The sequence below is a fragment of the Eupeodes corollae genome, chromosome 3 (assembly GCF_945859685.1).
Source record: "Eupeodes corollae chromosome 3, idEupCoro1.1, whole genome shotgun sequence".
NCBI lineage: Eukaryota > Metazoa > Arthropoda > Insecta > Diptera > Syrphidae > Eupeodes > Eupeodes corollae.
The window spans coordinates 115,708,955-115,724,411 of record NC_079149.1 but is presented as its reverse complement, the minus strand read 5'-3'; the positions used below and the strand labels follow the sequence as shown (position 1 = coordinate 115,724,411).

General features: G+C 29.6%; 3 protein-coding genes across 3 annotated transcripts; 1 reads left to right on the top strand and 2 right to left on the bottom strand.

The window, feature by feature from the left end:
* Nucleotides 1-1,701: 1,701 nt before the first annotated feature.
* On the bottom strand, nt 1,702-2,966 carry LOC129951692 (39S ribosomal protein L10, mitochondrial). The gene is made up of 2 exons (XM_056063982.1): nt 2,798-2,966; nt 1,702-2,725 (listed from the first exon to the last, which is right to left on the bottom strand). Exons 1-2 carry the CDS (start codon nt 2,817-2,819, stop codon nt 1,815-1,817), a joined length of 933 nt encoding a protein of 310 aa, XP_055919957.1. The 5' UTR covers nt 2,820-2,966; the 3' UTR covers nt 1,702-1,814.
* A 3-nt stretch (nt 2,967-2,969) lies between these two features.
* LOC129951691 (uncharacterized) lies at nt 2,970-12,280 on the top strand. The gene is made up of 19 exons (XM_056063981.1): nt 2,970-3,109; nt 3,168-3,289; nt 3,383-3,584; nt 3,646-3,778; nt 3,849-4,227; nt 4,392-4,659; nt 4,725-4,926; nt 4,998-5,359; nt 5,467-5,999; nt 6,051-6,181; nt 6,440-6,620; nt 7,058-7,204; nt 8,276-8,738; nt 8,800-9,041; nt 9,130-9,883; nt 9,955-10,082; nt 10,143-11,119; nt 11,680-12,067; nt 12,133-12,280. The coding sequence occupies exons 1-19, from the start codon at nt 3,037-3,039 to the stop codon at nt 12,187-12,189; spliced, it is 5,742 nt and encodes a 1,913-aa protein (XP_055919956.1). The 5' UTR covers nt 2,970-3,036; the 3' UTR covers nt 12,190-12,280.
* Nucleotides 12,195-14,694, bottom strand: LOC129951693 (peptidyl-prolyl cis-trans isomerase, rhodopsin-specific isozyme). The gene is made up of 3 exons (XM_056063983.1): nt 14,130-14,694; nt 12,488-12,588; nt 12,195-12,411 (listed from the first exon to the last, which is right to left on the bottom strand). The coding sequence occupies exons 1-3, from the start codon at nt 14,625-14,627 to the stop codon at nt 12,309-12,311; spliced, it is 702 nt and encodes a 233-aa protein (XP_055919958.1). The 5' UTR covers nt 14,628-14,694; the 3' UTR covers nt 12,195-12,308.
* Nucleotides 14,695-15,457: the final 763 nt, after the last annotated feature.

The window sequence follows — 15,457 nt, the reverse complement described above, 5'->3', positions numbered from 1 at the left end:
CATTATTTGGAGTCCACTTAAATATTTAAGTTGTCACTAAATTTGATTATTGTTAAGGCCCAAACAAAACAAAAATATTTGATTAAAATTAAATTTTGAAATGGATTCGGACGATATAATAATAGAAGATATAAATATCTTGGAAAATGTGGCCGATGCAAGGAGGCAAAAAGTATATAAAGACAAAATTTAACCATTTTAAAACTATGACCATACAGAGTTTTATCGGCACTACAGTTAAATACTTATGTTTTTCAGCATAAAATTGAAAGACATAATCACAATTATATATTAAAACAAGTATTATTCGATTTGCTTTTTTATTAAATATTGCCACGAATAATCAGCAGACAACAATCACAACAAATCTCAACTCTTGTGACCTGAAAAGTATTTGTTGCGAGTGCTGTCAAAACGACAGTGCCAACCATGAATTTTAATTTAACTCTGTTTATAGATGAGTTTCCCAACAATAAATTTAACTCGGCGTTAGCCCTTTACCTAACTATTAAAATGTTTATTGGTAAGGCAAAATATTTAAAACCCAGTTAAATATTTAAGTGAGTTTTAATTTATTTATATGATTATTGGTAAGACCCAAAGAAACTAAGGAGATCTATTATTATAAAGTTTAACAAACATTTTGTTTTTATTAAGATACATATTAGGCAAAGCAAGTTATAAAAATGTTAAAATTTTGTATACAACTTATTTTATTATTGTGGTGGTAATTTAATGTTTTATAAAATTTAGTCTTTCCAAGAATTAATTGGTGTGCATCTATTTATCTTATAGCTCACATCTTCACAAATAGGTTGTATTTTTAACGCAAAATATGTCGTTGTTAGTGTATTTTTTCATAAAATATTAATAAATCATTTACTTGGTTTTACAAACTTTTGTTTGTATACACTGTATTTATTCAACTTTTACTTTTAATCTGTAATATTATTTTTCTCGGAATCATTTATATTGAATTCTTTTCACTGAATCATGTGTGTTCATCTTTGCGAAGAAAGAAACACATTTTATCTTCAAAAAATAGAAAGTTTTTGGTTTGAAACAGCCATAGTTTGTATGGAAAAAGAGCATAAATAGGTTGCTTTGATCAGATATTTAAAAATATGTATGACATCTATTTATAAAGTTCATAGTTAAATGTATAACCATATATTTAAAAACCTTATAATTTGTTGAAACATTTTTAAAAAATGTTAGTAATTTGTTCTCTCGTAAACACTTGTTAGTGGCTTTAGTTTCTTACTAAGTAAAATTAAAGATTATTCGAAAAACGTATTTATTTTAATTTCTTAAATTGTTACTGCTGCAAAATTTCATTTTGCAGGTGTTCATGTATGTTTAGAGAGTGGGTCAATATTTTTGACACTCGTAAATTTGTTCCTTAATGATTTTTCATCTACATATAGTACCACTTTTTCCAATCATAGTAACTGAGGCTCTTATTTTTATTAACTTAATTTAAAGGTCCTATTTTTTTTGTTAGAATTGTTCGGTTTGGTTGACTAGATTGCATTCTTAAAAAAAACATAAAAAATTCAAATGTATTTAACAAAGGTGTTGATTCAACATTTGGTAAATGAATATTGTTGTTACTCAAATGTTTTTGAAAACACTTCAAAGCTTAAATTATGTACTCAAAAGCAGAAATAATCGAATAATTATTTTAAAAACCAATTTCAATAGATGTTTTAATGGAAATCTTTTAATCCCTTTATCTTTTACTAGAATTTGAAGTGAATGAAAACAATTTGATTTATTTTTAATTTTTTTTTATCATTAACACATTTACATTTTTATTCCTTTGGCTTTTCACTATCTGGTTTACTTTCAAAAGGTTTATCTTCTTTTACTCCGTCTGCTTCGTGTGATGTTTCTGTTGCTGAGGCTGACGCCTTATCCTCTGGAGTTGTTTCTTTTTTGTCCGCACTTAAAGACTCCTTTTCATTCTCAGAAGCTGAAGATTTTTCTGCTGGAATTGCAGCTGCTTCGAGTGTTTTATCTGCTACAACTTCGCCAGCTACAGATACATCTTGTTTGGCATAAACGTCCAAAATATTTACAAAAGAATTTTGATGAGCTTCCAAATTTTGTACAAGTTGTCCCACAGCCATATTTAATACTGAAACAAATTGTGCTTGTGCAACCTGGATGTTAGGAAGGTTTGCGAAATTAACAAATTCATTCCTACTAAGCAATCTGTTTTCTAAGATTCCACCTAAGAGCAACATCTGTGGAACTTTCCTGGTAATCTTTAATAATGTGGCAACATTTGCTTCTGGCGAGAATACAATGCAATGATTCGAATCAAACAATGGGACGATAGCTTCGTATTTAGTGTTGTCGACAGCCATTTTAATGATTTTCTTGCCATATCGTTTGAAGGTGATATTTTGTCGATGCAGAGCCACACGAATTTTAAATAATTCATCTTCGCTAATTGGGTTCAAATGGAATATGCCAACCATTTTCGAGTGTTCCAACCAATTGAACACTTCTTTAGCGATAATTTTGTTGTAAGGATTAAGCTCATCGGGTTTTATTGTCTTTTCGAAACAATTTTTCGATGGTGGAGGTTTCTCGTAGATTGGTTGGGTCACTGCCATCACTCTGGCTCGTTCATAGTGAGGCTTTTGAGGTCTCTGGATGTTTATTTTGCCTCGAAATCTTTGAAACTGGACCAGTGGAGTTCGAGATTGCAGAAAAACTTGGTAGAGATAGAAACAAAAAACGTTGTATAACCACAATACATTTTCCAAAATATCTAAGTTTTATTTACCTTGTTTGACTATGTACGACATGATTTTGATTTTTTACCGAAGTGTGCTTTGAGAAAATGATTCTCTTGATGTCGAATACTTGTTAAATATAAAGCTTTAATTAATTTTAATAGAAAAATTAATTTAAATAAATAATCTTCTGCGAATCTCACACTCGTGGTCGTTTTTCTTTTTTTGTTTAGCCTCCTCTCCTCCGATTGTCAAAATAACAGCTGACTGATTGTAGCATTGCCAGAGAATGCTGTTTAATTTAGACAAGGATACAGGGTGCTCACAAAAATCTCGTGGTTTTTGTTGCGCTCAAAAAAGAGGTATTATATTTTATTTCATATTTTTTGTGAATTATTGACAATAATTATGTTTTTATAGACTTGTTGAGAGATGACAATTTCGAAAAAACTATTAATATTTTCCCACGGATTATTCTTATCAAAAATTTGAAATTATTTGAAGTTTATTGTGAAACAATAACTATTCGAAACACGGGAACAGTAAGTTAAATAACACTTTAACAACATTTTTTTTTGACGTTTCTAAAGCAATTTTGAATCTTAGATGTATTTGCTTTTTGAATTTAAATATAGCTTTGTCGAACGGTTAAATTCATCACAGAACCAAATAACGATATCACACTCAAAATAAATGGGAATACCAGCATACAACCCGGATCTCATGTTTCTGTTGATATTTCTGTAGAAGCAACAAAGAAGAAGCTTATCAATCAAAATCGTTATTTGTTTGTACTAGCTGAACATCCTGACATTATTTGGGAGATTCCTCTTATAGGTTTTTTATACAATAAATCCCAAGTAAAGAAATATAAATTCAAATTTCATTTTAATTTAAGTTTTGAGAAAAGATCAAGAAATATATGTACCTGAAATAATATGTTTACCTAAAGTTCCAGCAAATTCGTCTTCAAACTACCAATTTTTAGTATATAATCCAAAAGATAAAGTGATAATGTATTCAATTTGTTCGTAAGATGTTCAAAATTTATATTTAAATTTATGAAATTCCTAAATTTAATTTAACTATACTAAATTATAGGAACTATGGAGGATTCGCTATAAAACCTATTTCAGGATATATATCAGCAAAAGATTATTCCAAGATTCTTATCACAGGAAAATTTCCACTGGATACAATAACTACGAGCTTAGTACTTACTTTGAAAAATGGAAAATCTTTTAAAATATTTGTTCGAATGGAACTTTCAAATCAATTGATACACTTGAGTACAAGTGAATTGATATTGGAAGATACTTACATTGGTTTAAATAGTGAAAAGAATTTATTCATTTGCAATAGAAGCAACGAATGTGTTAGTTTTAGGTGGTCTAATAGTACAATTGTTGAAAATTTAGAAACTGATGACGAAGATGAGGATAAATTTGAATTTTCAGAATTTGTTGCAGTCAGGAAGAATGTAAGTAAATTTATTTTTAAAAAATATTTTTCAAGACAGATGAAAATTTGTTTTTATTTGCACTTTTTTTTTAATTGTGAGATCGACCGAATTGTTAATTTTGGCTTCAGTGGATTTCTTGAGCATTTGAAATTTTAACGTGTTTTTCTTTATTTTCCCTTTAGCATGGCTGTATCCCAGCATTGAGTTCCATTGCATCAATATTCACTTTCACTCCACCAGAAAATTTCGATTATGATGAAGATGAATCAAAATTTCAAATTGATGAACACGCATACCTATTTTGTCCTCTTTATAGTCCTCAATCGTATAGGGTTCATATTAGTGGAAAAATTCTTGGACCCAATATTGAAATAAATCCTACAGTGATAAATGTTGGCAGTCTCTATATGGGTCAAATTCACTGCCTTTCATTGGAAGTGCTAAATAAAGGTTTCATAATATTTACTTGATATGTTTAACTAATTTTTAAATATTGTTTTTTTTCTTCATTTAAGAACCGATTTCAGGTGAAATTTATTTCACAAGTCATACCGACCAAAATGAGATTAATTGCTCAGTGACACCTTTATCCACTTATCTCAAACCGGATGATAAGAAATCAATTGAATTGAGTTTTTATCGACGGGATGTTGGAAAATTTCTTACAAAACTTAATTTTAAAATCAAATCCGGAGATTTTCTTTGGATCTTGCTAAGGTTGTTGTTTTGTCAATAATCATCCATTAGTGAAAGATAAGAAATATTTTTTATCATCCCCTTGTTTTCAGAGGAGTTTCGCTCCCAACAAAAGTCACATTATTCCCAGAAATATATGATTTTGGGGATATTCCCATATGCATACCACAAAAAGGATCAGTGGAAATATTTAACCCATTGCCAGTGCCTATTATGGTAGATCCTACAATATTCGATGATGGAGACGAAACTCCTTTGATATTATGTGTGGATAATTTAAACTTACCTCTTGATACAAGAACAACAACATACTACAATGATAATTCAAGTGCTTGCGAATTTAAAGGAAAAGATCTTGAAACCTCTTGTTCAGATTTCAGTTCGAACAAAGAGATAAGCTGGAGAACCAATGTTAGCAGCGAAATAAGCTCATTATTTCAAAAGAAAGTGCTAGGTATAAAATTTATAATTTAAAAAAAAGACTTTCAACTGTTTACTTCAGGTGTCCCTTTTAAAGTTTTTCACTAACTACTACTAGCGTTTTCTTATTCCATTTTATAGATGATATTCCTGCAGTATCAACCGATCTTTTGAAAGATTTCAAGAATATACATTCAAAAGATCAACTGGAAATAGGCATGAAAATAATCGATGCCTCTTTAGACTACTTTCTTGATCGATGTGATTATTTTCAAGAATTACGAAATAACAAGAACTATCTAAACATGAATTGGAAAGCTTTGCCATGTGATGCCAAGGAAATAGCAATCGAAGAAGAACATTTTTATTTGGAACCAAATGGAAGAAAACACTTTCCATTAGCATTGGTTCCAAATAGTTCTGGACCAACTACAAAATCTGTACAATTTCGGGTCCATCCTATAAATGGGAAGACTTCTAATTTTAATGATACTATAAACTCTTCACATATGACTAGTTCTTTACGGCTTCATTACAATTGCATGATTCCTGCCTTGGAGTATAACAACGATATTTTTTTCTCAGAACCAGTTTATGCAGACATGGAAAATACTTTTAATATGAATTTTAAAAATATTGACATTGTGCCTGGATTTGTGTATTTTAAAGTTATTGTAAGTGAAGTTTTTGGTGTATTTTTTTCTTTAAATTCAAATTATTTATAGCCAACATCAACATCTGGTATAATCAAAGTAAAGGAAAATCAACAGAAATTCTTTATTACTCCCGGAGAAAAAATTGAAGTTGAATGCTCTGTGATCTTTCGAAAAATTGGAAAAATAGTTCTTCATGGAATGTAAGGCACATACAATACTAAACTTTTAAAAATTATACTTTTCCGAATGTTTTTGATAGTCTTAGTTCAAATCCAACTTCAGAAGAAAGTTTTTTTTTAAAATATCTGTAGTTTAAAAAATCACCATACAATTTCGTGTTGAAAAATGCGTTCACACAGTACTGTGCTTTTTTAAAGATTTTTTTTTTTCAATTTTTCGAAAAAAATAGTTTTTGGTTTGTATAAGAGAAAAAAGAATTATTGTTTAAATATTTTTAGATTTCAAGTGGTTGGAAAATTACTAGAGTATTCTTTTGAGGTAGAAGCACAAGTCCTTCCTCCAGAAATTCAAATCTCGATGGAAAAAATATTTAAAAAACAGGAGGTTCTTGAGTTGACGAGAACAAAACTATTTATTACAAATACTTCCCCTACTGTAGCTCAACTCATTTTTTCGCTGGTAAGCATCAAAAATTTACAATTTATTAATTTATTGTTGTGTTCAATTTTCTTTATAAAATTTGTCAATAATTTTATTTTATTTTGGGATAAAGTCCATTATTATTTGAGGTTTTGGTAATATTAATAACAAGCTGAGCCAGCAGACGTTGTTTTGCTAACAAAATGTCCAAAAAAGACATGAAAGAACATCTATTAAAAATATTAATTACTAATGAAGTTCTTAGATAGAATAAAATTACAACACACAATTACGATCACACAAAGTTGTGTATATAATTTTGTTCTTTAAGACAAACTTTACTTTAAGTTTTAAACCATAGTGAAATTGTGTTTTTTCGCGTTCTTCATCTTCTTGTTGGTTTTTTTCCACTATATAAAAAAACTCAAACAATAATTTGCATTTTCTATATATGAATACAACAAATTTATTTACAGAAAAATGAAAAATACCAATTTTTGGAACCACTTGGAGCAAGTCTAGCACCAAATCAAAAAATTATAATATCCATTTTCTCGAAGTTTCTAGATCCAGGATTGTACAAAAATGCTCTTAACATAAATCTTAAACATGCTGAAAACATAGTAAATACAATTTGAACCAATATCAATCATAGGCGACCTCAAAAGTTTTTGCATAGGGTGGGAAACTACATTTTTTTGTATTCTCCAAAAAATATAGGAATTATATGTGAAGTGATTTGACAATAACTTCAAATAGGCTGACAGAAGCCTTTCAATGGCAGATTTGTCACTTAGTCTTGCAATTTTAATGTCAGTTGGGTAGCTAATCGGATTTGGAGTCCGCACAAAAAATTAATTTAGTATGACAATGATGAAATTATCAGTTTTGTATGGTTATGTATTAAACAATAACAACATTTGACAATTTTAAATGTCGTCTAACAATTACTGATTATGAAGTTTTTGATAATATGTCACAAACATTTTAAAACTATCACAAATCCAAGAAATTTGACAAATCTGACAGCCTGTTACCAAAAATCGTGTCAAATATCTTACAATCGTGAGAACTTAAAAATTTATATATGTAGTCTAAGCTGTAACCCCGGATCCAAGTGGAGATAAACCCCCCTGCCCTAATCCAAAAGATAAAGTGATAATGTATTCAATTTGTTCGTAAGATGTTCAAAATTTATATTTAAATTTATGAAATTCCTAAATTTAATTTAACTATACTAAATTATAGGAACTATGGAGGATTCGCTATAAAACCTATTTCAGGATATATATCAGCAAAAGATTATTCCAAGATTCTTATCACAGGAAAATTTCCACTGGATACAATAACTACGAGCTTAGTACTTACTTTGAAAAATGGAAAATCTTTTAAAATATTTGTTCGAATGGAACTTTCAAATCAATTGATACACTTGAGTACAAGTGAATTGATATTGGAAGATACTTACATTGGTTTAAATAGTGAAAAGAATTTATTCATTTGCAATAGAAGCAACGAATGTGTTAGTTTTAGGTGGTCTAATAGTACAATTGTTGCAAATTTAGAAACTGATGACGAAGAAGTCTAAGCTGTAAGCCCGGATCCAAGTGGAGATAAACCCCCCTGCCCTTTTGCGGGTGCCTATGATATCAATGTATTATTATTTCACGGAGCAACATTATCTCTTCTAATAGATTATTCCGATTACATTCTCAATTGAAGGGGCTCCCCTTAAATTTGAACCAAATATACAACTTGGATTAGATTTAGGAATTTTATTCAAAAACCAAAAGCTTCAAGAGGATATTATATTGATAGAAAATTTAGGAGAAAAATCATATAAAATTAATTTCGAGAAAAAAATTCCAAAGAAACTTGCAATAATTCCAATACCACACGTTATCAATTTTGAACCTAATATCTTGAAAATAAGACCAAATGGACAAGAAATAGTTAAAATACAACTTGATACATCGAAAGAAATAAAATCTGAAGAAGAGTTTAATGTTGATGGCGTCATAAATGATGCGAAACATCGATTCAAGTTATTCTCTTTTACAGCTAAATGCAATGTAATTGAGCCTCGAGTTTTGTGGAGTAAGAATGAACTTTGTTTTAATGTGAAAAATCCCCAATTAAATGAGAACAAGGCATTTGGTAGACAATATTTGAAGTTTGATAAATTAAAAGATTACAAAATTATTTAATTTTATTTCAGGTATTGTTTCCATTATCAATACTACTCCATTCGTAGCAAATATTGATTTGAATGTCCAGGGGAACTTCATTTTGGGAGAAAATTGTGAGAACATAAAAGAAAAGTTCCTAGAATTTAGCATGAAAGGAAAAACATCGAAGGAAATCTACGTCAGTCTTGATGAAAACGAAATAAATGAGCCAAATTTAATGTGTCAGTGTTTTAAGGGATTGGTAAAGTGTAAGGTCAACAATAAGACGCAGGTATGTATTTAAAATCAAAAGAAGATAACTTAATAAAAACTTACAAATTATATTGAAAACTTGTATCAACTATTTTCATGATTTCCAGAAATCTCTTCCATTGCACGTCAAAATTGTAGGCCCCGCTCTTCGAATATGCACCCCTAAGGTTACACTCTTCCCACCTTACTCAGATTCTTTTGCTCATATAAACATACATAACTGTAGTCACATTAATGCTACCTTTAACTGGAAAGAAGTAGAATCTAAAATACTCGAAAGATCTTCATCTGAATTATATGTTGAGGAACCTTATTCGAAAACAATATCAGAACTTATACTCTCCATCCCAAAAGAAACAGTTCCAAAATTTCCAAATTCTATAAGGACCCAATGCTCGGAAGATTTCTTATCGGACAGTCAAGAGTCATCAGATGAAGAAAGCACATCACATACAACAAAATCAAATGTAATCAACGAAGTTGCTGATTTAAAGCAAAAATCAAGCTCAAGTTTAAAAACTGATACCTTTTCTGCTTCATCTTTATCATTGAGAAGTTTGAAGTCTGAAAGAACATTTTTTCAACCAAATGAATGCAAACCAATACCATTTTGTAATGTTGATACTCAAAACATTGGCCTAGATGAGATATTTGAGTATTTAGGTCTTTCGGATAAACCAAGCTCTGAACATTCAAGAACTGTTTGTAAAAATAGTGATTTGGATGGAGACGATACAAAATGTAATAATACTATTGAAAAGATAAAAGAACCTATAAAAATTGGATTTCAACATAAGAGTGGACAAATTGCACCAAAATCAATGTTCAAAGCTTATATATTCTTACCGACTTTGCCTAAGGGTAAGAGCATGTTTCATAGGTTTCTATTCTTTAATTGAAATCAAAACTATAAATGTATGTTTTAATTAAAGATAAGACAATGGTGTCTAAATATAATCTTCATGTCATTGGTGGCCAAACGGAAGTTCTAGATTTGACAGTCACAAGCCAAAGAGCAAGAATTCAAGTTTCTAAAACTGACATTAATCTTGGGATAAATGTACTAACTTTTTTTAAAAACTACAAAACTTCTTATTTATTAATTTTTTAATTTTCTCAGATATGGTATAAAACAATCTTGGATAAAATAAGAATCGAAAGTCTCAGCCAATATGCAATTAAAATAACTATTGTTAATGAAAATGAGTTTACACACCAAAAGAAACATTTGACAGGTGGCCATGTTGAAATTATTTCCCCAAAACAGTTCATCCTTCAGCCTAAAACAAGCACAGAAATAGAATTTAATATTTGCATGGGTTTTATTTCCAATTTTTCCCAGAGCATTGGCTTAGAAATAAACAACAATACAACGTCCGTTCCAATTCGAATTATTGGATCAGGAGTTTTTCCAATGGTGGTACCTATAAAACTTAAAAGAATTTCGCAGCCATTAAATGATATAGTTCAAAATTATTTCCATTTACGTGATATATTCAACGATAGAAAGAGAAAATACTATTTCGGAGAAGAATCAGCTTTATCACATATTTCAAGTGAACTTGAGGAACATACACCCAAAAGAACATTAAAACGAAAACAAAATGATGGAGTTTTATTACTTAATTATTCGGATGAAAAAGCTTTATCACCTTTTTTAAGTGAACTTGAGAAACATACACCCAAAAGAACATTAAAACGAAACAAAAGTGATGGATTTTTGTTACTTAATTATTCGGATGAAACATATCCAAGACCAGAAGAAATCGAAAGAATTCTAGAAAGTGAAAACTTTGTATTTAATCTTTACAAATCAAATGAGTTAATGACAACATTTGACAAATATTCAAGAAAATGTATGCTTCTCCGCGCAATGGAATTTGATCCTGTTATTAATTTAAAGCATACAATCTGTCGTCCAATTCCATGGCAATGTTCGGCTTTTTGCTATAATATGAATAACATAAGGCTGAATGAAACGAACAATTTTGAAATAGAAATGTTATTCATTGGTCCAGGAAGGCTGTTTTTGTCACTTAGAACGGAAGTTGTTGTTCCGGGACTAGCAGCTTCCTTTGAATCTTCACTGGTTAAGGAGTAAGTTTTTTTTGTCTACCCGTAAATTTGTATTCATGTATTATACATACGTATTATATGACACCTTCTGTGTCAATATTTATGACTATCTGACTTTCCATGTTTAATTATTAATGTAATGTAAATGTTTTCGTCTAAAACCCTTTGAACCGATATGGATATCTTTGATCTGTCAAATTTAAAGATTTTATTTTGTCAAATAACATATTTACACTCACAAAACCATGCGTTTTTAATCTGTCAGCTTGACATAACATGTGTTTTATTATTTGTTAAAACGTCAACATTTAAAATTAAAAAAATTTAATATACATATTTTCTTTTGGCTACGAAAAAAAACACTCATTTATCAATTATTTCTGTCAAATTTAAAGATTTTATTTGTCAAGTAACATATTTACACCAACAATAATGCATTTTTAACCTGTCAGTTTTGTTATATGTTAAATCGCCAAAGCTTAAAATTAAAAATATTTTGAAAACATTTATAGTGTTCTATTGACCACGAAAAGAAACACTAATTTATCAATTATTTATCCTATTATATAATGTATTTCTAGCTCGTTCGTTTACTTTTATCAATCACCAGATGATAACATTTTAAAAGGTTACAAAAATATACACGAAAGATCTTCAGATACTGAAGTGATTTTTAATCAAAACACTAAAGCTAACAATCTTCATTCACATTCCTATGACTTTGATGAAGCAGGTGTCCATCAAAGACAAGTACTTTCAAATGAAATTAAACAGATAAAAGAACACTACACGAAAATCAATCAACCAGTAAAAGAGAAGAAAAACCCATTTATTTTGACTGAAATCTGTCAAGCTACAACTGAAGAATTAAATGAATTACCAATAAAACTTAACCTTAACTTAAAATTAACAACAACAAATGAATTTTATGAACGTAACCAAGTTATTGAGGATTATTTGTTTATTGATGTGAGTCAAAGTTTTTGTTTATTCATAGTTTTTTAAATACATAATATTTCTTACCGTGTTTTCAGATACATCTTGGTCCAACAATACCTATTCTGCTTAAAGGCAAAGTAACTTCAACATAAACAAGTTTATTAATTGAGTATTATATTTTGTTTTTATTAATGTATATTTCACGACATGACTTATCAATAAATTGAACAATTTTAAAATACAAAATAATTATATGTAAATATTCTAAACATTAACAGTACATACTTAGTTGACGATAAAAGTAATGGAAAGTTCCTAACACACATAAAGAGCTAAGAAGTGGTGGGCCAGCTGCTTTAATCCATCCCCAAATGCTAAACAAAATTGGATTTTGTTTAAATTAAAGCTTGTTAAAAATGCTGTGCACATGTTACGATATAATGAACTTACTTGTATTCATCAGGGTAAAATTGATAAGGCTCTGTTGGCATTTCTCCACAATTGGTTATAATCACAGGTTGTATGGGATAATCTTCTGTGTCTGTCTTAACCTTTTTTTTTTATTGAAAATAGAGAATTAAAAGTTAATAATTGAACTGCAATGAAAAAACAAGTCACAACAGCAAAGATTTAAAAAATAATTAATATCGCATACAATCCTACTGCCAAAGACCTATGAATCCAAGTTTTCACTTGTCAAAAATAAAAGCTTATAAGACACGCCATTTTAAATGACTCATTGATATGTCATGAATTCAATCAATTTTGTACTTTGTCTGATATTAGTTGACTCTGTTCCCATAGGACTTTATTCAAGTAATACATTTTAACATTTTCTCTCGTCTTATCTTCTTTTATCTCTCTCATTTAAAATATAATACAAAATTCTCCCTCACTTTCCAATGAAACAACCGAACTTCAAATTGAAACGCTTAAAAAGAGGCCAATGTTAACAAACTCCATAATAAATACTTTATTAATTTAATAATGAAATATTTATAATTTCCAAATGGCATTTTGATTTGTTTAATTTCGTTCAATTGTGAACATTTGGCAGAGCAAATACTAGTTCACTAGTACTAGACAAATAAAATTGATTTTAAACCGTGTTCCATTCACCATTAAAAATTCATACTTGTCAATGTATAATATAATTTATTTCACTGAAATTTTTATAAAAACAAAAAAAATCTTTGAATTTTTCTTCCTGAAAAAACATAAAGATAATTTTTCAGAAAATAACTCAACGAATAGATTTTGTTAGACTGAAAATATTTTTAACCTAAACTACATTTTGCTACAATTCTTTAAATAGTGATATAATCGTATTAGAGGAGCTGTTATAAGAATATGACATAAAACATGGAATATGATATGATCATGATCTGTATTCTCAGAAATATAAACAAAAATATCTCTCAAAAATGTCTCACTTTTGCTGTCTGCGTACAAAATTTGTATGATTCAATTTCAAACAATTCTCAATCACACAATTCAAAAAAGAAATGCAAAGCTAATTTGTTTGCTAAGTGATGCCGAATAGTGAATTTTGTTTACGTATACATTTGTACTCCTGATCTGTCGATCTGACTGAGAAAATTCGCAAAAATCTTAGAAATATAAACGGTCCAAACATTTCTAACCTTGGCCTTTCGGATTTGTCAGAAACTTGTAAGGTACCCCAACTTATGCTTTAAAGCTTGTAGCACGCAGGATAGGCTGAGGTATGTCACTATCTTTTTTCATTATTCATTTTTGTTTCTTCTTTTTAAGCCTAGTACATACTTCCTCATGAAGTGAACGTTCGCCAGTGGAGAAAGTGAACTTTTGACATTGCTCACTGGTACACACTAGTGAGTACACGTTGTGAACATGAACAAACCAAATGTCAAAGCTTCACCAACAGTTCCCGTACATTTTGCACGTGAATTTCCCGTGAACGAAAATTCTCCACTTTGTTCTCCACTCAGCTTCACGAGCAAGTTCACGGGTGAACCAAAAACTGAAATTTGTATGGGTTTACGAGATGGTTCACAAGTATGTACTAGGCTTTACGATTAAAAGTAAATATAACGAGGAATGTAAATCTTACACTTTCTATTGCGTAAAGAGTATCCATTCCTTCAATGACTTTTCCAAATACAACGTGTTTTCCATCAAGCCATTTTGCAGTAACCGTCGTTATATAAAACTGACATCCATTTGTATTCGGTCCACGATTAGCCATTCCCAAATAACCCGCCCGAAGATGTTCGATGGAAAGGTTTTCATCTTCGAAGTAATCACCATAAATACTTGCCGATCCGAGTCCATTTCCCGAAACTATATCACCACCTTGGACCATAAATCTATCTATGACCCTATGAAATTTAGATCCTATATAGGTTGTTCCATTGATGCCCTTCAAACAAATGTGTCTAAAATTTTTCACAGTTTTCGGAGCTTCTTCTCCAAACAGGCCGAACACTATCCGTCCAGCTGGTTTTTTATTAATTTTCACATCAATATAAATTTTAGATGTCACCGTATAACTGAGACCTTTTACACTTGCAAAAAGGCAAATAAGTGAGATAAAAAGTAGACGTTTCATGATTGAAAGTGCCGCGGCAGAATTGATGTGATAGATTTGAATCGCGACTAATAACTAAATTAAAGTTATGGCTATGGGAACTGGGACTACTTTTCGTCAGAAGCCCTACAAGGCTCCAGAGACTATGTACTATGGTGTTGGAAAATTGATTTTTTGTGGTGTCTTTTTTTTTTTTTTTTATTGTCTGTTGCTTTTGAACTAAATAAGGTAAACATTAATTTGATGGCACACATAATAGTGTAATATGAAACAAGAACAACAAAAACAAAAAACGAGGGAAAGTTCAATGTTCAAAAGCTTATTGGCTTCTGAGGATTAAAATCAAGTGTAACTAGGAAAAAAACGTGTTGAATGTGTTCTATTGCGTATCAGTAGTATAAATGCATTTCTCATTTTATGCATTTTTTACATTTTTCCAAATTAAAATATATCATCTTCCTTTAATTTAGTGTAACTTACTGCACACTATTATTAAAATTTTATTATAAATCAAAAAGTGACAAACTGTTAAACAAAATAAAATAACTTTAAAAAAGTAATATATGTATATGTAAAATCAATATTTTTTCCGTATTTTTTTGCAATATTTTAAAATTCAATTTTACTTTACAAGAATTTAGGTTATGTGTGTATATCTACAAATTATGGAAAAATTAATCATTATTACATATTTGAAAAACGTTTGTGTAAAAATATCTACAAATTGCATAATTTGTATTGCCCATAACATCGTTTTCGGCTAAACTCTGCAGAAAATAATTTGTATACGTCAAATGTGTTTGGAGAAAAATTGACTGATGTATAAAATCAAATAGATTTTGTTTAGATAG

Excerpts from the sequence above, each read along its gene's own strand:
- LOC129951692 (XM_056063982.1), bottom strand. The coding sequence starts at position 2,819 with ATGTCGTACATAGTCAAACAAG. Across the intron at positions 2,726-2,797 it reads GTCGTACATAGTCAAACAAG|TTTTTCTGCAATCTCGAACT; the intron begins GTAAATAAAACT and ends ATCTCTACCAAG.
- LOC129951691 (XM_056063981.1), top strand. The coding sequence starts at position 3,037 with ATGCTGTTTAATTTAGACAAGGATACAGGGTGCTCACAAAAATCTCGT. Across the intron at positions 3,585-3,645 it reads TTGGGAGATTCCTCTTATAG|TTTTGAGAAAAGATCAAGAA; the intron begins GTTTTTTATACA and ends TTTTAATTTAAG. Across the intron at positions 6,182-6,439 it reads AAAATAGTTCTTCATGGAAT|ATTTCAAGTGGTTGGAAAAT; the intron begins GTAAGGCACATA and ends AAATATTTTTAG.
- LOC129951693 (XM_056063983.1), bottom strand. The coding sequence starts at position 14,627 with ATGAAACGTCTACTTTTTATCTCACTTATTTGCCTTTTTGCAAGTGTA. Across the intron at positions 12,589-14,129 it reads CTCTTTACGCAATAGAAAGT|GTTAAGACAGACACAGAAGA; the intron begins GTAAGATTTACA and ends TAAAAAAAAAAG. Across the intron at positions 12,412-12,487 it reads TTTTACCCTGATGAATACAA|CATTTGGGGATGGATTAAAG; the intron begins GTAAGTTCATTA and ends AATTTTGTTTAG.